Genomic DNA, 24160 nt, shown 5'->3' with positions numbered 1-24160 from the left:
CTTCATCCAACCACTAACCATGAGTGGAGAAAAAGTTTTGGTGTTATCATTCATATTCTCTGAAAAAAAAAAGCCAAGAAAGCAAAAATTCTGCTGGTGTATGTAAACTTTTGAGCACAACTGTATTGTATTTTCACATTTGTGAAGACACAGCACCATGTAGAAATTTAGCGAAAGGGTGTCAATCACATGGCTTGCATCAACAATGTGGGGATACCTTGCATAATGTAATGTCAGGAGCATCTTACCTGCGGAAGCCTTAACACGTACTGGCTTTCTAATTCATGAGGAGCATCGTCTTTGTTACGTGAAGCCTTTTGCTCTGGGAGGAAAAAAAGTAGAAAGTCTGTTGAGTGACAAAAAGTTTCAAAAAATCTGTTTTAACAAGAGCAAGCACTCAGATGTCAGCTTTCACGACACAGCTTCCGTAATGGCAGCGAGGATTTATCAAGTTGTGCCCATGGCACTTGGGAACCATAATGGATCCTGGCTACTACCTAGTGGGGTCTTTCAGTCCTCCAGGATCAGAGCTGCCATGAGTAGGACACAATACACTTTCGTTGATCCATGGTTGCAAAAGATTCATTGTCTCTTTATAACTCTGTTCACACCACATTTGAGTCCTCTGCTTACCATATACACCAAGAAAAGCACATAGTGAAGACTCTAAAACATTAACAGTGCCCAGTGTTTCTAATAGAGGACAATAGGGTGACTTTTTATAGGGGGGGAGGTATATCTTTTTTTCATCTATGTATTTTATGCAAACATATCGCAAAGACAAAATCCCGCATCGCAAACCTCTCCCCGCAATCGCCATCCTCCTGCCAAGCTTTATTTGCCTGACGCGTTCTACGTCATCCACACAGTGCCCTAAACTTTTCTCCTGCACAGGAAAACTTTGCACTGCCCTGCAGAAAATACTGTAATGTGAATGCGTCGGCTTTACTTCCAAGACATTGACGCTTTCTTGTTCTCTCCTGGTACAGAGTGCTCTGCTTTAAGGAGGGAAAAGAGAAGCACACCTGCACAGGAGTAAGATTGGGGGCGCTGTGTGGATGACATAGGACGTGTCATCACAAGAAGCAGAGCGGGGACATGACGACTGCAGGAAGAGAGAAGGCGCCGAGCAAGAGCAGAGACCTCATCATACCGGATTGTGGCATGAGGGGATTATAAAAGGTATTTTTTGTGCTATACAGGAGGAGGTTGGGGGCTTATATGCAGGCTGTTAGACTACAGTAAAAGAGGCGGTAAAGGTGGTGGCCATAGTTTACATTGGTAAAACCTGGTGATAGGTTAAAGAGGACTTGTAAATTGCTCTAAGAAAATTGTGTTAAATACGAGTCCCCGATTCTGCTGATCATTTCCATTTTGTGCTGTGTCCCCCCCATTTGCAGAGATACTCACATTTGCTTCTTTGGAGAGCAATATGTGAAATCTCTGCTTCCTGTGCAACTGGATGTTTCTTCAGAATCTCCTCTGGGGCATGCACTGTCAGCCGTCCCTCCAAAACGCTGCCAGTCACAGCTCAGCAGCATCTGAGACTGACAGATCACCCAGTTTCACTGCTCATTGTTATGGAGGCAGAGATTTGCAAAGAATCAGTGGCGACGCTGTTGATGTCCATGGGAAAAAGAAATATATATCTGACCCGATTAAATAGTCTGAACATCAATAATAAATATATATTTATTATTGTCTAATTCTGTCTGTATCTCAGTTTGTAACGAAAATCCCGCGTCGGTGATTGGTCGCGGCCGGCCGCGAATTGGCGCGGAATTAAAACGACGCACGCCACCGCTAACGTCGGGAGATCTGCAGCGCTAGCCGCTGATCTCCCGGCAGTTGCCGCAGGTCTTAAAGGGAAACTGTCACCCCTTTTTTGCCCCATAAGCCCCCTGGGGCCACCACCACCAGGGGCTTATCTACAGCATTCTGTAATGCTGTAGATAAGCCCCCGATGAAACCTGAAAGATAAAAAAAACCACGTTAGATTATACTCACCGGCGGCGGGTGCGGTGGGTGTCGCGGTCCGGTCCAGCACCTCCCATCTTTATACGATGACATCCTCCTGCTTGCTTCTCCCTCGGCTCCTGTGCACGTGTACTTTATCTGCCCTGTTGAGGGCAGAGTAAAGTACTGCAGTGCGCAGGCGCGGGGAAAGGTCAGAGAGCTCCGGCGCCTGCGCACTGCAGTACTCTGCCTTCAATAGGGCAGAGAAAGTACGCCTGCGCAGGAACCGAGGGAGAAGCAATTAGGAGGACATCATCGTATGAAGATGGGAGGCGCCGGACGGGACGGAGACACCCATCGGACCGAATCGAACGCCAGGGTGAGTATAACCTCTTTTTTCTAATCTTTATCTTACAGAATGCTGTAGATAAGCCCGTGATGGCGGTCACCCCAATCTATATGTCTAATCAGAAGTGCAAGGGATACGGAGACTGGTATCATAGACATGTGTATAGCACAAAAGGGTATACAAAGTTTGTGATGCTAACTATGTTCAAAGTCAGTGACATGCTATAAATGATAGCACATAACTTTACGCCTATAATAAATACTCAAGGTATTGATAATATATCGCACATGCCCTGTACAGAGATTGCACAGTCCATCACCAAATAGAGCATATAGTTTATAAATATGCAAAAATTAAGGGTGTAATTCATACCTGGGTCAAAAACTAGTCAAGGAGAAAGTGTGGCGCTCACTCTTGAGGTTTTGCATTCTATTATATGTGTGCACTCGTTTTTGTTTAGAACCCTGTACCCATTTGTACAAATAATAAAGATGTTTTATTACTGATTAGTTTAGACCACTTAAAATCGGGTCGATTATATTGCTTTTTGTTTCTCTCCGATTGGTCTATCCAATCTATCCAGCAGATATACATGTACCACTATGCGGTTACTCACCTATAAGAATTCTGCATACAAACTCAAATGTATAGCATCTGATCGTTCCTTGCATCATTTGTTTAATCATGCCCATGGGGGCACGATAAAATGATCAGGGAGACGAACAGTCCGAGAAAACAATGCCTCCATGACTAGTCACCCACTAACTCGCATATCACCGGCCAAGGTATAAAAACAATGTTATGGTGACAAAATAATAAGCCACCAAAAGGCGCAGGTTTGATAGTATATCAAAGATTGAATAAAGACATGTTGGTGTTTTGGGAGACTGGAAAAGATAACAGATTTCCTTTTAAGTAGGAAAAGATATTTCAGAGGGATTATACATTACTTGTAGACATCATCTCGATTTCACAGTTGATTTATTCTCCAAAAGCTGGAAAGACAAAAAAAGTTGAACAAGATTTTAAAATACAAAGATAATAAAGACGTAAAAGTAGTTGTGCCTGATCTGTACTGAGCCTCTATATAATACCGAAAGGTGAAACAAATGAGAAAAACACAGGAAATATATAAATATACGACAAAGGACTAAGATGTAGAATGCAGATAATATCCAATTTTATTAGAGCAGTGAAAATGCACACAGCATTAAAACACTTAAGTCTTTGCTCCGATTACTGTAGTTTAACCACTCATAGCGGTTGTCCCCTTTCAGAAAAATGTTACTACGAGCTCCGTTAGTGGTGAAAAATCTGCAATTTATCAATTTAAGGAGAGGTGTCAACATCAAAAATTGTTAAAATTACAAAGTGCTGAGATATCAGAAGCACATTTGCAATAGTAATCTTATTAAAAATCATCTACATTTCCAAAAAATGGGGATTTTTAATTTTCTTCTTAATGCTCATTGTCTTGGCTGTCACCCCTCCTGCAGGACTTAGGGTACCGTTACACGTAGCGACGCACCAACGATTCCGACAACAATACGATCTGGCTAAGATCGTTTGTGCATCGCTAGTAAGCAGTCATACAGGCCCATCTTCATAACGACGCATCATCGATGTCAGTAACGACCACTGCGATCATTGGTACCGTGTCACACACAGTCTATAATAGCAATTCAGACTTTGAATAGACGTCCTTCAGCGCTATCTATATGAGTTCGGAGTCGCCAATGAGGTCGCTCGTCGTTGATAAGGGGCGTCAAACACAGCGATGCATGCTGGTCAGCGTGACGCCAGCAATCAAAAAATGATCCTGAACATTCGCGCACGATCAGCGACATCGCAGCAGGGAGCCGGTCGTTTCCGCGTGTCACACTTTGCGAGATTGCTAGCGATGTCGCTGTTGCGTCACAAAATTGTTGTCGCTTCAGCGATATCGCTAGTGATCTCGCCGTGTGTAACGACGGCTTTAGATGTTCTGTCCAGTAGAGCACTGTAATCAATAATCTAAAGTGCATGATTCAGTGAGATGTCGTGTCCCTATCCTCCTCTGCTGCTTCTTTAGCATCAGACACAAAGAGATGAAACACCATAGGGACGTGCCTGCCCCTATGCTGGCCTGTGTATCCCTGCCTGTCAGCGGAGGTTGGAGCCCTAGGACCTGCGCATTGGCCCCCCCCACTCTTCAACGGCTCTCCCTGCTACCCTATACAATCCTATATTGGCATATGCAAAGACCTCAGTGACATCTCAAATGTCCAGACAAAGGGTATGGCTGAAGAGCAGCCTCCCTAAACAAAACGAAAAACACCCACTCCAATGAATGTGAATACCTAGAGAAGAAGGAGTATACAGGTGGAGAATGTATAAAATTCATCTTTATTAAATGTAATAAAAATACATAATTAAAGTAACACATGGAATTATAAATAGGACATCACCATAGGATAGAAGCAAAGAAACCACAGGGTACTCATGGTGCAAAAGGCTGCTCATAGGTACATGCAATATATATCAATTGGTATACAAAGATCCAATGCCAGTGCATATAGGTGTAACATGTACTATAGGAAGGAAACCCCAAAAGCGAGAAATTACAGCAAGTTAAAAAGTTGCCGATAGTATAAAACACATATAGGGGTATACACTAATTTCCAAGTGCAGTAGCACAGTGAGCCCTGGGCCAGAATGGGGGGGCCCGACGCGCGTTTTGCGTGTCACACCGCACGCTTTCTCAAGGAAAGTGTGGGACAAGTGCAAACAGGACCTTCTTAAGACCCATGTGACTGGTCACATGGTAGCCGTTCGGCCAATCACAGAGATTCGCAGCGGCGCATGCGTGCTGCACCTCCCAAGAGACAGCAGGTCAGGGAAGACGTCACACAGCCCTGCGGGCGAAGGGAAGTCCCCGAATGCACTTAGGGAGGTGGAGAGACGCCCCCCCCCCGGCCGCCGGCCACAAGGGAGCACAGAGCGCGCTCGCACAATCACTGTGTCACCACCGCAATATATACAAAAGACCAATCAAAAAAGCGATACATATGTCATATTTCATATGCCCAGTAGTATATGACAAATTATCATTACAAGATTGTATGCACTTAGACATATGAAAGCATAACAGGAAATTCATACACATGTAAACATGCATATAGAAATGACAGTCATTTGTATATCAGCATTTGAATATGTGAAAATAATTAATCACATCATTATAGACACATAGGCAAGAATATTACGCACGTAAGCAATAATATAAATATATATAGGTGCATTTGCTTGCAAAGGTCTATGCTGAAGATCCTGACCGAGGGGAAGGTCAGCTAGGGAATGGGATATACGTCCACAGGCAAAAAGAGGGTCCGGACGTTAATTCATCCGACTCAGATATAATCATATAAGAACTTGACAACCTACTATCATGATAGTGAAAAAATATAGTTCAATTGTCCATGATCAGCATGGTAATACAATAAATAAATATGTCCACATCATAGACCACATTGCACAATAATTGGATCCATGATATATGGGGATTCCATAGTCCATTCATTCATGGATTGTACACTTAGCACTTAGAAGATGTGCTGGCGCAAACAAAAAATTCAAAAGATTTTGCTGTAAACACTGGCTAATTAGTCCAATTAGATATGATCATATAGAAAGTTAGCAGTGTAATCTACTGTCATAAAGATAATAATTCAGTTATCCATAACCAGCATAATAATATAGTGAATAAATGTGTTCATACTATATATCATATTGCGCCACGTACAGCAAAGAAAGATCCACAAAATATAAGGCCTCAATGGTCCATTCCCTTATAGGCTATACAGCTTGCAGATAGCCTACTCTGTATGATCATGTCTTAAAGGAGCGAGATTAAATAGCCCCTCTCTCCATCAGCTTCATAATCCAATATATAATAGATCAAGAATCCAATGTAGCCCCTCATATACGGACAATACAGTTAATTACTATGCAAGATATGCTTATTCAATTCACATGATCATGTACACAAATGTTACAGAAACCAACAGATTTAACTCCAACATAACAACGCGTTTCCCCTCTTCCGAGGTTCATCAGGAGTGTGATGGAAAAAATGGAATACTTAGCTTGAACATAAGATGTATAGCGTGTGGCTTGATGGTCAGGGACAGTCCGCTCTCATGGTATGATGCTTGCTGGTGAATTGAACTAGAGGGACTATTTAATCTCGCTCCTTTGTTAAGACATGATCATACAGAGTAGGCTATCTGAAAGCTGCTTAGCCTATCAGGGAATGGATCGTTTGAGTCCTTATATTTTGTGGATCTTTCTTTGCTGTGCGTGGCGCAATATGATATATAGTATGAACGCATTTATTCACTTTATTATTATGCTGGTTATGGACAACTGAATTATTATCTCTATGATACGTAGATTACATTGCTAACTTTCTATATGATCATATCTAATTGGACTAATTAGCCAGTGTTTACAGCAAAATCTTTTCTTTGCGCCAGCACATCTTCTAAGTGTACAATCCATGAATGAATGGACTATGGAATCCCCATATATCATGGATCCAATTATTGTGCAATGTGGTCTATGATGTGGACATATTTATCTGTTGTATTACCATGCTGATCATGGACAATTGAACTATATTTTTTCACTATCATGATAGTAGGTTGTCAAGTTCTTATATGATTATATCTGTGTCGGATGAATTAACGTTTGCGTACAGGAATATTTTTTGATTTGTGTGCATCTTTTTTATATTTAGAGGTACGTCATCTGCACTATATACATTTGTTTGCATTGTTTGTTTTGTGTTGCACCACACCTAGTTTGGGGAATTTTTCAAGGGGACATTTTTTCATGTGTATACTAGTGACCTGTGTATCCAATATTTAGGTGGGCCCTAAACTTTATAGTGGTCCGATAGTACCTCTTTAGATTGTGTGTGTGTGGGGGTTTCTCTCAGTATCTACATTTAAACATAATCACATTAGATCAGTTGAGATACTAGACATCTGGAGAAAATGTATCACTACATTGAGATTAGTTATCATAGCAACATTTCAAGGGAAAAGACTACCTGTGAAGAAGTCTAAGAAGATTCCACATAGATATCTTTCTTCTTTCTCACCTACTTGTTTAACACCTTATCACAGCCCTGCCAATATAGGGTTGTATAGGGGTAGCAGGGAGAGCCGTTGAGGAGTGGGGGGGGTCAATGCGCAGGTCCTAGGGCTCCAACCTCCGCTGACAGGCAGGGATACACAGGCCAGCATATGGGCAGGCACGTCCCTATGGTGTTTCATCTCTGTGTATGATGAATTACTAATTTTAGTGTATTTTTTGTTTACCGGTAATTGATTAATAAAGGTTTGACCATTTTAATAGTGTTATATGAGACAACTGTGACTTTGTTGATTTGATCTCATAAAAAAATCTTTTGGATACTGTGAACCCTTCTTTAGCATCAGACAGCCATGTTGCTGCTCCGAACTGTCAATCTTCAGGAGCGTATTGCATACATTGTGCTCCCAACGAGGAGACATGAGAATAGGGCCATATTCACATGGTGACTTAGCATACAGTGGATTTGTTAGAAGCCCTGCAACAGATTGCCATCATTGATCTGAAGACGTACAGACCAATATATCCGGTTAGTTCCAGTGGTGTACTTCATCGGCAAAGCTGCCTTTGGACCGCAGAGTTTGATCCAGCAGATAAACAGTGCTGCTGGTCCAAACTGTCACACATTAGAAGAGCACAACCCACCGGCAAACAAGAGGGATGAAGGCTGGGGAGCAGTGCGATACTGAACATAGAAGACTAAACATCCTGCAAAATATGGGATAACTTACTGATCACAGGGGGTCTGACAGCTGGGAACCGGTAAAATAGAGAACAGGTTTCTGGAACCAAGAGGCAGCGCCCGATCTTTAATAGAATGAAAGTGTGTGAGCTTGACCTCTTTGTCAGTCATCACCTCAACACAGTGCACTCCTCTATCCTGCATTCATCACCAGCTCCAGCAGCCATCAACTCAACATGAGTGTGCTCCTGTATCACCAGCAACCAACACCTGACCACCAGTGCTCCCCTCTATCACCAGCAACCATTACCTGACCACCAGTGCGCCCGTCTATCACCAGCAGGCTGTTGTGAGTTCATTTTCCCCTTCACTACTGAGGCCTGGGGAACTCCCTCTTCTGGTGAAGAAAGGTAGTGAGCCTGATTATCAAACACCTGAGGCTGATGATGATGACTGGCTGAGTGGAGTTGATGACTGGATATAAGGCTGCCGACGCCCTTCTGGCCTGCGGGTGATTTCTCTGTGGACTTCTAGGAAACCAGTCTGATTCCTGCTTATCTAAAGCTAAGATTTCTGCTTTGCCTTTTTGCATTAGTGTTTTGTTTTCCTTGCTTTTCTGGATTCTGCCATTCCCTGCTGGGGTGAGCTGAATCTCCTTTTGCCTGTTGCTCTGTCTTCAGAATATTCCTGAGTACTGACATAGCTTTTTTGAAGCCTAGCGTCTTCAGGGCCTTTTTTACTGTCAGTTGGTTGGCTCTTATTTTCATAGGGTTTTTCACGGATTGCAGACAGCAGCCTTCCTGTCCTTTCCTATCTAAGCTAGCTGGGGCCCCATCTTTTCTCAGTCTATCTTTCTCTGTGTTTTGTTCTTTCTTCTTGCTTCACCGTCATATGTGGGGGGCTGCCTTTTGCTTTGGGGTCTGCTCTGGGGCAGTTTAGATTTCCCTTTCTGTCTTTAGGCTATGTAGTCCTCCGGCTGTGATCGAGGGGCCTAGGGCATCGTAGGAGCCCCCCACGGCTACTGTTAGTTGTGTTGATAGGTTCAGGGGTCTGCAGTCCGATAGCTGCCAACTTCTCTGGTTTTCTGGACTTAGCTAGCATTTCTGTTTTTTGCCTCCTACGGTGACTCCATCATAACAGCAGGCATTACCTGACCACCAGTGTGCCCGTCTATCACCAGCTCCAGCAGCCATCACCTGACCACCAGTGCGCCCCTCTATCACCAGCAGCCATCACTTGACCACCAGTGCGCCCCTCTATCACCAGCTCCAGCAGTCATCGTCTCACCACCTATAGGTTGTCCAGAGACAAAGCTTACACACCTCCATAACAGGGAACAGGCAGCGGCTCCACTATAAACACGTAAGACCCAGTAGAACCGGAGAACTTCATTACTCGGCACACAGGGCCTGTCTGCTGGACGCCCCATATGTGACCTGCGCCCTCCGTGCCCCACGCTTCATTCCCGGGGACAACAGACCCTGCACAGGGCACTCACCTTGCTGACGGAAGTCTCTCTGGCTGGAACTACGACCCGGAAGTGTTACCTGCGTCTAGCGTGCCGTTGTTTCTGTGAGAGCGTGACGTCACCGATAGGGGCGGGGCCGTATCGGCTAGTCAGATGAGTATATTCCTACAAATTCCCCCCTCCCCTATCTCCATTGCCCACTGACTGCAGCGGAACACCGCGGCTGCCTGGTAACCAGGCATAGAGGCCCCGTCATGTGACATCACCCCCTCACATGGTCACATGAACATTACGTCATCAGAGGTCCTGACTGTTGCCAACCATGTGTAAAAAAAGGAGGAAGTGAGACTGCGCCAACCACCAGGAAGCGAGTATTCCTATCCGGCGAGCAGGGAGCTGCGGACCTTTCCGGAGAAGGGTGAATGGGGTAACAGGAAGGATCATGGGTAGGGTCCCTCACTCACCTCAGAAAGCTGTAGTAATGGTTGGAAACCAAGGGGTGAGAATGTTAGTAATGCCCCATCCTGCAGCAGCCATGTAGTGTGCAGCCTGCTGCACCTGCCTGCAGAGGATAGTCACATTTATCTTCTACCCTCAGGGGCCACATTGGCCTTGACACAAGTGCACAAGGTGCGGCTGCGACATGTCAGCGCCAATGATGAGCGAGTGTGTGCGGATGTGGTGTTATCTGCGCATGCTGGCGTGTTAACCTAGTGACCGTGGCGTGCCCGAATAATACGTTCGAAAGCCCACGGCTGCATGTCTCACTGCTGTTAGACAGTGGCAACACAGCCAGGGACCGCCTAACCGACGGCGGCGCGACACGGAGGGACCGCCTAACCGACGGCGGCGAGACACGGAGGGACCGCCTAACCGACGGCAGCGCGACACGGAGGGACCGCCTAACCGACGGCGGCGCGACACGGAGGGACCGCCTAACCGACGGCGGCACGCAGGGACCGCCTAACCGACGGCATCGCGGCACGCAGGGACCGCCTAACCGACGGCATCGCGACACGCAGGGACCGCCTAACCGACGGCTGCGCGACACGCAGGGACCGCCTAACCGACGGCATCGCGGCACGCAGGGACCGCCTAACCGACGGCTGCGCGGCACGCAGGGACCGCCTAACCGACAGCTGCGCGACACGCAGGGACCGCCTAACCGACGGCGGCGCGGCACGCAGGGGCCGCCTAACCGGCGGCACGCAGGGACCGCCTAACCGACGGCATCGCGGCACGCAGGGACCGCCTAACTGACGGCATCGCGGCACGCAGGGACCGCCTAACCGACGGCCGCGCGGCAGTGAGGGTGCTACATACATATTGGGGGTAATTAAAGAAAAACAAGCCAATACTAGCACCAAATATTTATTTAATAAGATATATCATTAAAATAGAAATTATTTATTTATATAGCACCATTGATTCCATGGTGCTTGAATTAGATAAATATTTATTGTAACTATAGCATGAACACAATGTCAGACAACAATTTAAAACTAGATAAAAAATCTACGATAGCATGGGATAAATATAAGTATGGTGAGATGCAAGAATTATGATATACACTCATAAACCCAGGGTCGGAGTTCGTATAAGGAAACCTAGACCAAGGCCTCCGGCACAGCATTCAGGGGGGTGAATATTTATTATTTAACAGTATTCAGGTCGGGCCATGCAGACTTGATGGATGAACGCTCTGTTAGAAGATCGATCTTGTACAAGTATAGATAGGTCCAACAGGGTCTTCTCCGCCATTATTTTGACTATCAAACCGTTTGGTTTCTGGTCTTCCTCTTGTCCTTGTTCTTTCTATTCTTCCTACCATGATGTCCTTCTCCAGTGATAGCTCTCTACGTATGTGTCCACAGTAGATAAGTTGTAGCTTCAAGTGATGTGTCTAAAAATCAAATATTTGCAGATTTTTCAGTATTATTTTGAAAGTCCATATAAAATACTGCTTTCAAATTTACATCCATATACATGAAATAAATTGTGCATTACATTCCCATCTCTACAGCTTGTGCTGTCTTGCTCAGTCACAGGCATAAAAGCATTTGTTATTTCTCGCGCACTCAGCATATAACACGCGTCACCCCATGGGCACACAGGGTGTATAAAGCGGGAACTAGTCATACCTTGTTGATTAAAAAATCTTCTTTTGTTGTTTTGATCCTCCAGGCTTTGGGGTGTACACTGCCTCCTCTCTTGTAATAGTGGACTTCTCTCCCTTCTTCCATGCTTGCCTTAGACATCTTGCGCCTTCCGCTTGCTGTCTCTCCAGTGCCTTCCGCTTGCCGTCTCTCCTTCGCCTTCCGCTTGCTGTCTCTCCTGCCGTCTCTCCTTCGCCTTCCGCTTGCCGTCTCTCCTTCGCCTTCCGCTTGCCATCTCTTCAGTGCACTGTTCTGTCATTTTCAGGGCAGTGACTTAATAATAATAATCTTTATTTTTATATAGCGCTAACATATTCCGCAGCGCTTTACAGTTTGCACATATTTTCATCACTGTCCCTCATGGGGCTCACAATCTAAATTCCCTATCAGTATGTCTTTGGAGTGTGGGAGGAAACCCACGCAAACACAGGGAGAACATACAATCTCCTTGCAGATGTTGTCCTTGGTGGGATTCGAACCCAGGACTAACCACTGAGCCACCGTGCTGCCCTGTGACTTCAATTTTCTTGTGCGCAGGCGTGCATGTGATTATCCGAAACTGGTTAATAATTCTTGCATCTGAGCTTACTTATATTAATCTTCTGCCATGGTGGATAGATTTTTTTTTTTTCTAGTTTTTAATGGTTGTCCAGTGTTTTGTTCAAGCTATATTTACAGTTGTGGCCAAAAGTATTGACACCCATGCAATTCTGTCAGATAATACTCAGTTTCTTCCTGAAAATGATTGCAAACACAAATTCTTTGGTATTATTATCTTCATTTAATTTGTCTTAAATGAAGAAAACACAAAAAGAATTGTCCTAAAGCCAAATTGGATATAATTCCACACCAAACATAAAAAAGAGGGTGGACAAAAGTAGTGGCACTGTTCGAAAAATCATGTGATGCTTCTCTAATTTGTGTAATTAACAGCACCTGTAACTTACCTGTGGCACCTAACAGGTGTTGGCAATAACTAAATCACACTTGCAGCCAGTTGACATGGATTAAAGTTGACTCAACCTCTGTCCTGTGTCCTTGTGTGTACCACATTGAGCATGGAGAAAAGAAAGAAGACCAAAGAACTGTCTGAGGACTTGAGAAACCAAATTGTGAGGAAGCATGAGCAATCTCAAGGCTACAAGTCCATCTCCAAAGACCTGAATGTTCCTGTGTCTACCGTGCACAGTGTCATCAAGAAGTTTAAAGCCCATGGCACTGTGGCTAACCTCCCTAGATGTGGACGGAAAAGAAAAATTGACAAGAGATTTCAACGCAAGATTGTGCGGATGTTGGATAAAGAACCTCGACTAACATCCAAACAAGTTCAAGCTGCCCTGCAGTCCGAGGGTACAACTGTGTCAACCCGTACTATCCGTCGGCGTCTGAATGAAAAGGGACTGTATGGTAGGAGACCCAGGAAGACCCCACTTCTTACCCCGAGACATAAAAAAGCCAGGCTGGAGTTTGCCAAAACTTACCTGAAAAAGCCTAAAACGTTTTGGAAGAATGTTCTCTGGTCAGATGAGACAAAAGTAGAGCTTTTTGGGCAAAGGCATCAAGTTTGCAGGAGAAAAAAAAGAGGCATTCAAAGAAAAGAACACGGTCCCTACAGTCAAACATGGCGGAGGTTCCCTGATGTTTTGGGGTTGCTTTGCTGCCTCTGGCACTGGACCGTGTGCATGGCATTATGAAGTCTGAAGACTACCAACAAATTTTGCAGCATAATGTAAGGCCCAGTGTGAGAAAGCTGGGTCTCCCTCAGAGGTCATGGGTCTTCCAGCAGGACAATGACCCAAAACACACTTCAAAAGCACTAGAAAATGGTTTGAGAGAAAGCACTGGAGACTTCTAAGGTGGCCAGCAATGAGTCCAGACCTGAATCCCATAGAACACCTGTGGAGAGATCTAAAAATGGCAGTTTGGAGAAGGCACCCTTCAAATATCAGGGACCTGGAGCAGTTTGCCAAAGGAGAATGGTCTAAAATTCCAGCAGAGCATTGTAAGAAACTCATTGATGGTTACCGGAAGTGGTTGGTCGCAGTTATTTTGGCTAAAGGTTGTGCAGCCAAGTATTAGGCTGAGGGTGCCAATACTTTTGTCTGGCCCATTTTTGGAGTTTTGTGTGAAATGATCAATGTTTTGCTTCATTCTCTTTTGTGTTTTTTCATTTAAGACAAATTACATGAAGATAATAATACCAAAGAATTTGTGTTTGCAATCATTTTCAGGAAGAAACTGAGTATTATCTGACAGAATTGCAGGGGTGTCAGTACTTTTGGCCACAACTGTACAATACGTATTTGGTATCTCCATATAGATGTGCACATGGCTATGAGCATTGCCATTTTAGTTTTTTTCTTCCATTCACTTGTATTGCACTGCAATCTTCGGTGTCATCAGATAGCCCCAACCTTAAAATGATACTGCCAATATTATCGCCACAATTCCTGAGAACAGGAATCTGAAATGGCTGATTAGAATGGACAGACAGCTGTGCAAGTATAGCACTGCTCCATCCACTGTCTACAGGAGTGTGGAGAAAGAAGACTTCTGTACTCCACTATCTATGGCAATGCTGGAGACGATGGATGGGGCAGATTTCAGCGCCACTTGAATGGGAGATGAGGTGCAGTACTTGGTACCAGGGCTGTGGAGTCGGTAAGCCAAACCTGCGACTCCGACTCCTCAATTTCCCTTACACCGACTCCACGACTCCGACTCCCACACATATTGCTTATATTTAAGTGAAAAATTTATTGTAGTACAATGTGAACCTCAGACATTTAATTATTTTTATGATCCAATAATCAAGATAGAACAGAATATATATTGGTGTACTACCCGGTTTTCATTCTTTTTGGTACAGATACGATATGGATAGACAGATATGGATAAATGGATAGATAGAGCAGATTTCTAATCTGCTTTTGCTATTGAAAACATTATCTATGAGCTCAAAAACCTTTCAGGTGATGCAGTTTTTTAAAAAGCTGATCTGCTTTTGCAGCTGAAAAACGTATCCTCAAAAAACACAGGAAAAACGCTGTGCGTGAATGTAGCCTTAGATCAGGAATAGAACAGCCATTTATAGGACATTTCATAACTTTCCCAAACTCCTATGAAAAAATATTCAGCACATTCTGCATTGAATTACTGTACCCAATTTATTATATATTTTAGGAGTCGGTCCATTTTATACCGACTCCGACTCCACCAAAATGAGCTCCGACTCCGACTCCACAGCCCTGCTCGGTACCCTTATGATCATACCACATGGATGACCTAGCCCCAGGCTAGGTGAACAAAAGTACAACCACATATACCATCAGATACAATGGTGTACCACCAAAGGCGGCAAACTAGGGGGCCCAGCGGCAGCTTCCCCCCCCACGCCTAACCTTGCACTTTCAACTTTATCGGCATTCAGAATGCCGATACAGCTGAAGGCAATAATGGAAGAGGGAGCATCAGCTGACACTCCCTACTACATCATTCTCTCTCTCTCTGCGTCTGATGTCTCAGCGCAGAGGGCAAGATGATGTCACTATCACACTGGGCTGCAGAAGACACACTCGGGAAACCGGAGCAGTGAGCAGGTTTTTTTTTTTTTTTGTTTAATGTGGACCCCATTATACTAGTGTAGGACTATGTGGGGTTCATTATACTGTATGGAAGACTTTTGGGCTCATTATACTGTATGGAGGATAATTTGGGACCCATTATTCTGTATGAAGGACTATAACGGACCCATGATACTATAAGGAGGGCATTGCGGGGCCCATTATACTGTTAGGATAGCAATGCAGGACCCAATATGCTGTATGGAAGACATTGTGAGGCCCATTATACTGTATGGAGGACTGTGTGGGGCTCATTATACTGTATGAAGGACTGTGTGGGGCCCATTATGCTGTATGGTATGCAGTGCAAGGCCCATTATACTGTATGGAGGACTGTGTGGAGCCTATTAAACTGTATTGAGGACTGGGTGGGGCCAGTTATACTATATCGGCCCCATATAGCCTTCCACACGCCACTGCTCATCATGAATTTAACCCACCCCAGCTCCGTCCATTTCAGCGCAGCTAGGAGAAACTGCCTTGAAATAGTCGCATAATTTAGGTGCAGCTCCAAGTTGCCAGGGGACTAGCTTAGCTAATAAACCGAATGTGGCATCAGTCCATTTTTATGTCACTGACGGGGGAAAGCTTTCTACCTGGATGATTGGCGCAGATGTAATAGACAACGATTCGGTAAATTTCTTAAAAATACAATTGATTGTTCTCCTGTGTGATAATCCCTTTAAGTGCTGTGATCCATTTTGCTAAATTTCATAACAAAACTTCATTTAGTGCAATACTTTTGTCTGCCAATAATTGTATTTTTCACCTAATATTGTAGTAATCAGTGTGAGGCACATGCCTGTTCTATTGTGTTCAGACTGTGCCAGCCTGGTGACTATTTCTATTATTTTTTTTTTTTTTTTTTTTTTTTTTAAGATTTATTTCATCTAAACTTCCCAAACATAAATTGAAAGCTTTAGTTATCTTGGCTTTCATTCAGACATTGCAGTAATGGTGCAACAGAATGCCGCAACATTACCAAAAACCACAAAAATGGTGTGGCATATGCGCTTTTTTTGTTGCTTTTTTAATACATGGGAATTGTTTCTAGTCAGAATACTGACAAAACGCCTGCACTTTGTGACTTTTTTTGTGGTAAGTTTATGTCCTGGCTCTGTTCCACATTGTTACAGCCGTGCGAATATGCCTTTATTATTGATGAACAAAAATGACGTATGTTATCTTGTGTCTTTCCAGAAGAAACTCATTACAGGTTCTATATCGGGCTGGCTCTAGCACTTTCTTCCAGTGTCTTTATTGGAGGAAGTTTCATTCTTAAGAAAAAGGCATTACTAAAGCAGTGTGGATATGGTCAGCTAAGGGCGGGTAAGAACGCTATATTGTCCTCATGGCTCACAGAGAGGAAACCAATCAGTTATTTAAAGGGGTTGTCCAGGTTTTAGATGCAAGTCTACACTCACTCCATATGATTGCTGCATTTTGCACACCAAAGCTTTCAAGATTCTCCTGCGCGGACCCCAGGACCAGGCGGTCATGTGACCACAAGTATGCAATTTGCATACTTCTGGCCACGTTGCGACTAGTCGTGTGCGGTCTCGTTCAATACAAGTGAATTAAGTGAGGCTGCGCACGTCTAGTTGGCATGTGACTGCAGGTATGTAAAGGGAGAATGCTGTCAGCGTGCTTTTAATAAAATAAAAAAACAGGGTTGTAGGTTCTCATTGTAGTGATAAGTGGTGGCCCCCGTTATGAACGGACATTCATCACCCACATGATTGTATGTTGTAGGGAAACCCCATTAAAGTGATTTCAAAATGTGTAGATTGGAAATAATTGAGAACAATGACATTTACTTATTTAAAGATTTTTGATTTGCTCCTAAGGCATTTTGTGCACATATCTAGAACCAGTCAAACGTTTGTACACACTTGTTCATGCAGTGGTTTTCCTTGTCCTCAGAGGAATATGCACACTGTAGATTCAGACTCAAGGCAGCGAAATGACGAAGGAACACAAACAGAAACATGGAGTAAAGAGCTACGGGTGAAACAAACCAGAGTATGTGTTAAACTTTACATTCCTCAGAGTACTTTTCGTGTACACGGATGACAGTTTTATACCCCCTTGGCATTCTCTCAGGTAGTTTCATCAGGTGTCACCTGGATTGGCTTCCCAGAGGTGTTAAGTACTTGTTGGCTGATTTGGCTTCACTATTCAATCCAAAGCATCTCAATTGGGTTGAAGTCCGTTGATTGTAAAGGTCATGTCATCTAACGCAGCCTCCATCCATCTCCTTGGTCACTTAGCACTTACATAGCCTGGAGGTGTTTTGGGTCATTACGCTGTTGCATCACAATTGTAAAGTTGAACGAAATTTATTGGTTATTTTAAATTTTTGTGGAAATTCAAAAAGTGGGGCGTGCAATATTATTCGTCCCCTTTAACTGAATACTTTGTTGTGCTACCTTTTGCTTCGATTACAGCTGAAAGTCGCTTGGAGTACAGTGCCTTGTGAAAGTATTCGGCCCCCTGGATCTTTTCAGCCTTTTTCCACATATCGTGCTTCAAACATAAAGATACCAAATGTAAATTTTTGGTGAAGAATCAACAACAAGTGGAACACAATTGTGAAATTGAAAGAAATTTATTGGTTATTTTAAATTTTTGTGGAAATTCAAAAACTGAAATGTGGGGCGTGCAATATTATTGTGCCCCTTTACTTTCATTGCAGCAAACTCACTCCAGAAGTTCATTGTGGATCTCTGAATGATCCAATGTTGTCCTAAATGACTAATGATGATAAATATAATCCACCTCTGTGTAATCAAGTCTCTGTATAAATGCACCTGCTCTGTGATAGTCTTAGGGTTCTGTTTGTAGCACAGAGAGCATCGTGAAAACCAAGGAACACAACAGGCAGGTCCGTGATACTGTTGTGGAAAAGTTTAAAGCCGGATTTGGATACAAAATGATTTCCAAAACTTTAAACATCCCAAGTAGCACTGTGCAAGTGATCATATTGAAATGGAAGGAGTATCATACCACTGCAAATCAACCAAGACCCGACCGTCCATCTAAACTTTCATCTCAAACAATTAGAAGACTGATCAGAGATGCAGCCAAGAGGCCCATGATCACTCTGTATGAACTGCAGAGATCTACAGCTGAGGTGGGACAGTCTGTCCATAGGACAATAATCAGTCGTACACTGCACAAATCTGGCCTTTATGGAAGAGTGGCAAGAAGAAAGCCATTTCTCAGCCATCCATACAAAGTGTTGTTTAAAGTTTGTAACAAGCCACCTGGGAGACACACCAAACATGTGGAAGAAGTTGCTCTGGTCAGATGAAACCAAAATCGATCTTTTTGGCAACAATGCCAAATGATATGTTTGGTGTAAAGGCAACACTGCTCATCGCCCTGAACACACCATCCCCACTGTCAAACATGGTGGTGGCAGCATCATGGTTTGGGCCTGCTTTTCCTCAGCAGGGACAGGGAAGGTGGTTAAAATTGATGGGAAGATGGATCGAGCCAAATACAGGACCATTCTTGAAGAAAACTTGTTGGGAGTCTGCAAAAGACCTGAGACTGGGACGGAGATTTGTCTTCCAACAAGACAATGATCCCAAACATAAAGCTAAATCTACAGTGGAATGGTTCACAAATAAACGTATCCAGGTGTTGGAATGGCCAAGTCAAAGTCCAGACCTGAATCCAATCGAGAATCTGTGGAAAGAGCTGAAAACTGCTGTTCACAAACGATCTCCATCAAACCTCACTGAGCTCGAGCTGTTTGCCAAGGAAGAATGGGCAAGAATTTCAGTATCTCGATGTACACAGAGCAGGTGCATTTATACGGAGACTTGATTACACACAGGTGGATTATATTTATCATCATTAGTCATTTAGGACAACATTGGATCATTCAGAGATCCACAATGAACTTCTGGAGTGAGTTTGCTGCAGTGATTCCTCACCAAAAATTTACATTTGGTATCTTTTATGTTTGAAGCATGATATGTGGGAAAAGGTTGAAAAGTTCCAGGGGACCGAATACACTCGCAAGGCATTGTGTGTGTGTGTGTGTGTATGTGTGTGTGTATATATATATATATAGCACAGGATGAAAAAATAAATAAAAATAAAAAAACAGCATAAAGTACACAGGCAATGGTAAAAGAATAAGAAAAAAACAAAAACAGAGGAATGAGATGAAATGTGAATAATGGAAAACAGTGAAACACTAAAAAAAATGTAAAAATTATTGGAGTGAAGATATATAAGTATGAATATCATAGTTAAAGGATCCAGAAGATCCCAAAAATATGTGCATAATTACAGTATATCAATAAATGTTTTTTTTTTTTATATATATGAGACATCATAAGAGCAAATCAGTGATAAACTTATAATTGGAACCATAATAAGAAAAGTATATAGAATGTAATAAAGAATAATTATATATAAAAAAAAATACGAATAATATGAGGTAATGAGGAAAACAAACAAATATTATAATATTTTTAGTATGTGGAAAATGAAGTCCAAAAAAGTTGAAGATTCATCCATCCATTGAAAATAATAAATATAAATATACAGAACGATAATACACTCACTGGCCACTTTATTAGGTACACCTGTCCAACTGTGTGTTAAGACTTAATTTCTAATCAGCCAATCACATGGCGGCAACTCAGTGCATTTAGGCATGTAGACATGGTCAAGACAATCTCCTGCAGTTCAAACCGAGCATCAGTATGGGGAAGAAAGGTGATTTGAGTGCCTTTGAACGTGGCATGATTGTTGGTGCCAGAAGGGCTGGTCTGAGAATTTCAGAAACTGCTGATCTACTGGGATTTTCACGCACAACCATCTCTAGGGTTTACAGAGAATGGTCCGAAAAAGAAAAAAAATCCAGTGAGCGGCAGTTCTGTGGCCGGAAATGCCATGTTGATGCCAGAGGTCAGAGGAGAATGGGCAGACTGGTTCGAGCTGATAGAAAGGCAACAGTGACTCAAATTGCCACCCGTTACAACCAAGGTAGGCAGAAGAGCATCTCTGAACGCACAGTGCGTCGAACTTTGAGGCAGATGGGCTACAGCAGCAGAAGACCACATTGGGTACCACTCCTCTCAGCTAAGAACAGGAAACTGAGGCTACAATTTGCACAAGCTCATCGAAATTGGACAGTAGAAGATTGGAAAAACGTTGCCTGGTCTGATGAGTCTCGATTTCTGCTGCGACATTCGGATGGTAGGGTCAGAATTTGGCGTAAACAACATGAAAGCATGGATCCATCCTGCCTTGTATCAACGGTTCAGGCTGGTGGTGGTGGTGTCATGGTGTGGGGAATTTTTTCTGGGCACTCTTTGGGCCCCTTGGTACCAATTGAGCATCGTTGCAACGCCACAGCCTACCTGAGTATTGTTGCTGACCATGTCCATCCCTTTATGACCACAATGTACCCAACATCTGATGGCTACTTTCAGCAGGATAATGCGCCATGTCATAAAGCTCGAATCATCTCAGATTGGTTTCTTGAACATGACAATGAGTTTACTGTACTCAAATGGCCTCCTCAGTCACCAGATCTCAATCCAATAGAGCATCTTTGGGATGTGGTGGAACGGGAGATTCGCATCAGGGATGTGCAGCCGACAAATCTGCGCCAACTGTGTGATGCCATCATGTCAATATGGTCCAAAATCTCTGAGGAATGCTTCCAGCACCTTGTTGAATCTCTGCCACGAAGAATTGAGGCAGTTCTGAAGGCAAAAGGGGGTCCAACCCCTTACTAGCATGGTGTACCTAATAAAGTGGCCAGTGAGTGTATATTAAATAAATAATAGACAAAGAAAGCAGTCCAGAAAAACTTCTTTGAAAGTCTGGTCAATAAGGAGAAGTCATCCATCCAGTTGAATAAGATAAGTGGGTATATAACATGATGAAGCTTGAAATACTAAAAAATAAAAATGTAAAATTAATAATGAATATAAGTAAAATATTATGAATATCAACATAGTAAAAATGCAAAATTGAATTATTTAGATGACCAGAGAAATTAAGAATAATTAAGTGTTTCGTTGAGACCCAGAGGTTGTAACGTACGCAAGATCCAAATCCATCCAGCTTCTTTCTGTACAAGGAGACTGCTTACATTACCACTACGTAGATCGGTGGCAATCCGATCAATCCCAATGACTTTTAAGCCAGAGGGATCAAAATTATGAAAAATTTTGATGTGTCTAAGAATGGGCTAAAGATTTTCAACACCCGTTTCTTTCTCCGCAGCAATAATATCCCTTACATGTTCGCAAACTCTTTAATTTAAAAGATCTTGTTGTAAGTCCAATATAGATTTTGGAACGGGGGCAGGTGGCATGCCTTAGTAGTGCAAGTGATTTATTATCAGAGCCAGGAAAATTGGTGGCATGTTCCACGTTTGAACAGGCAATACAATTGCAATTGCCACAGGGAGAGCAACCCCATCGTGAGATCAGTTTAGGCATGAGAGTGGGAAATAAGGTGGAATGGTTATTAACTGGATGAAAACTTTTTACCAGATGGTCTTGCAAGTTTGGTGGACGAAGGGCAGTAATAATTGGTTGTGCGGGAAGGTACTGCTTTAAAATTGGGCCATTAGTAAGAATAGGCCAGGGTTTAGCAAGAATATCCCACACTAGGTGCCACTGAGAATGATATTGTGTATCATTCTTACTTTATCATCTCCCTTATGTTCCTGGTTTAAAAAAATGAGTTTTTGTCGATCCATACTAATGGCCCGACTATAAGCTTTTTTAATACATCTGTGGCTTCAGCCTTGTTCCAAAAATCTTAGTTTCATTGCCTTTGCACAAATTTTAAAATCATCCAGAGAAGAACATATCCAACGGAGACTTAAAAACTGCCCAGTAGGAATTGCCTTAATCACATGCCTAGGGTGAAGCAGAGGAGGCATGGAGTACAGAATTAACAGAGGTCTCCTTACGAAAGATATCCGACTGTAAAGTTCAGAAATTATCCCGCTTAATGGCGACATCCAGAAAATCAATTTTAGAAGTATCACAATGAGAGGTCAATTTGATATTGAGTTGGTTTAACACTGTCAGAGGAGGGATTTCTCTTCCTTCTCAGGCTTTTTCTGACTTGGGTACCCAAGCTATGAGCAATAATCAGAGAGACATATACACGCCTTGTCTTTCCAAATAGTCTCTGTTTATTTTTGAATATGGTGATCTTTTATAAGGCAATATCAAAGGGAATTGAGGCATTACACAATAATCTGGCAGAAATAGGAGTTCTACAATGGGTTGTCAAACACATCCTGGGATGCAAGATAAATTACATGAGATAATGTGGGGGAACTTTCCATACGTAAGAGTGACCTGGTTCAAGAGTTGATGAAGTTCTCAAAAGAATTTGGGCTGAATCCACAGAATTTTTGGGTGGTTATACTGTATCATCATAAAATTTGGAAAATATCCACACGTAGCCAGATGATAACTGAGAACATAGGTCATTCTTCCATAATACTATTTTCTTGTATTTTATTGAGAACAGAAATTAACCATTTCTTTCACAACGCACACTGGTTTGTTTCACCCGTGTTTCTTTACTCCTTATTTTCATATATGTTCCCCTTTGAGGTTTTGCTGCCTTCAGTCTGATCTACAATGTGCACATTCCAATAAGAACAAGGAAAACCACTGCATGAACAGGGGTGTCCAAACTTTTGACCAGTACTGTACAATATAAATTTTTATTATATAATACTTTTAAGATTTACAGATGGTTTGTAGTAAATTCTTTCATTCATATAATATAAAGAACCTTTTATCTACAGACAAATTCTTAGTTGCCACTTCCTCAACCTAAAGGAATCCTTCTCAACTCAGTCCTGAAACCCAAGTAATTGGGAACATTTTATCTCTGTGAAGTAGTTGGACATGTATGACATCTGAGGGGTGTACTTGCTGCACAGTGACATGTGGCCGCACGATAACTACAGGAGGACGACTGTAACAATGTAACAGTGGTGATCAGAGATGAGAATGATCGCCAGACGTCACCATCTTTTTGCACCAATAGTTCATGAAATGCCTGAGCACGTTACTTTTACAGTGCCCATAAAAAATGTAACACAGAAGGAAACTTTCTTCCAACGAAGAATATATTACCTAATGTTTTCCACTTTATGGCCAGAGTTTAGCAATTGTAGATGTTTTTGGCCAATTCTTTGTGTGACTTTTTCAAAAGTCGCAGAATTTGGTGCATCTCTACTCAAGTCCCCCACTCTGTTTTTAAAGTGCGCCATTTGTGATTGCGAAACTTTTGCAGCGTTTTATGAAACGTAGCATTTTACACTGAGAAGTCACAAAGACAATTTAAGATATAAGTTTTTGCGCTAAATTTTTGAGCCACGTGCGACAGTTTGAAGAATTGGGTGGAAAAAATGGCAATGACTACCACAAGACAAAAAAAGAAAGTGACTTAAACCCTCGCTCTTCAAATGATGAATCGGGGCCTAAGTGATAGTGCAGGGAGACAGTGACGAGACCGCAGCAACACCGGGCTGTGTGGGATTAGGGGGGTCCAATTGGCTTTGGTTGTTTAGTGTATTTTAAACATTTTTATTCTTTAGCTGTCGGCTGACACTTTTACAGTTTTCAACCTTAAGTATTTATCCCTTTATCATGCAGGTCAAGGAGGATACGCATACCTCAGAGAGTGGCTCTGGTGGGCAGGACTTCTGTCCAGTGAGTATAATATGGTAACCGGTCTACTAAATAAAAAAGATTGAAAAAATAGATGCCCTAACTTTTG

General features: G+C 42.8%; 2 protein-coding genes across 8 annotated transcripts in view; one reads left to right on the top strand and one right to left on the bottom strand.

The window, feature by feature from the left end:
- Positions 1-9804, bottom strand: part of TAF7L (TATA-box binding protein associated factor 7 like) — a 38648-nt gene extending 28844 nt beyond the window's left edge. Inside the window, exons 1-4 of one of the 4 annotated variants that reach the window (XM_073573077.1) lie at positions 9622-9804; positions 8173-8248; positions 3256-3300; positions 249-322 (exon numbers count right to left, since the gene is read on the bottom strand). In XM_073573077.1, coding sequence (XP_073429178.1) covers positions 249-322; positions 3256-3268 — 87 coding nt within the window. In that variant the 5' untranslated portion in view covers positions 3269-3300; positions 8173-8248; positions 9622-9804. Of the gene's footprint in view, positions 1-248; positions 323-3255; positions 3301-8172; positions 8249-8433; positions 8451-9445; positions 9594-9621 lie in introns of those variants that run through there. The other 3 variants (XM_073573079.1, XM_073573078.1, XM_073573076.1) reach the window with 3 other exon arrangements.
- The window catches only part of LOC141087524 (magnesium transporter NIPA2-like), a 42133-nt gene continuing 26597 nt past the window's right edge, over positions 8625-24160 (top strand). The window contains exons 1-4 of one of the 4 annotated variants that reach the window (XM_073573082.1): positions 8640-8764; positions 9304-9485; positions 16571-16699; positions 24037-24093. In XM_073573082.1, coding sequence (XP_073429183.1) covers position 24093 — 1 coding nt within the window. In that variant the 5' untranslated portion in view covers positions 8640-8764; positions 9304-9485; positions 16571-16699; positions 24037-24092. Of the gene's footprint in view, positions 8765-9303; positions 9486-9868; positions 10038-16570; positions 16700-24036; positions 24094-24160 lie in introns of those variants that run through there. The other 3 variants (XM_073573081.1, XM_073573084.1, XM_073573080.1) reach the window with 3 other exon arrangements.

Source organism: Dendrobates tinctorius, unplaced genomic scaffold (genome assembly GCF_039654945.1).
Source record: "Dendrobates tinctorius isolate UK_male_01 unplaced genomic scaffold, ASM3965494v1 ptg000034l, whole genome shotgun sequence".
NCBI lineage: Eukaryota > Metazoa > Chordata > Amphibia > Anura > Dendrobatidae > Dendrobates > Dendrobates tinctorius.
The sequence above is the reverse complement of the archived record's forward strand: the minus strand, read 5'-3'. Positions and strand labels throughout refer to the sequence as shown.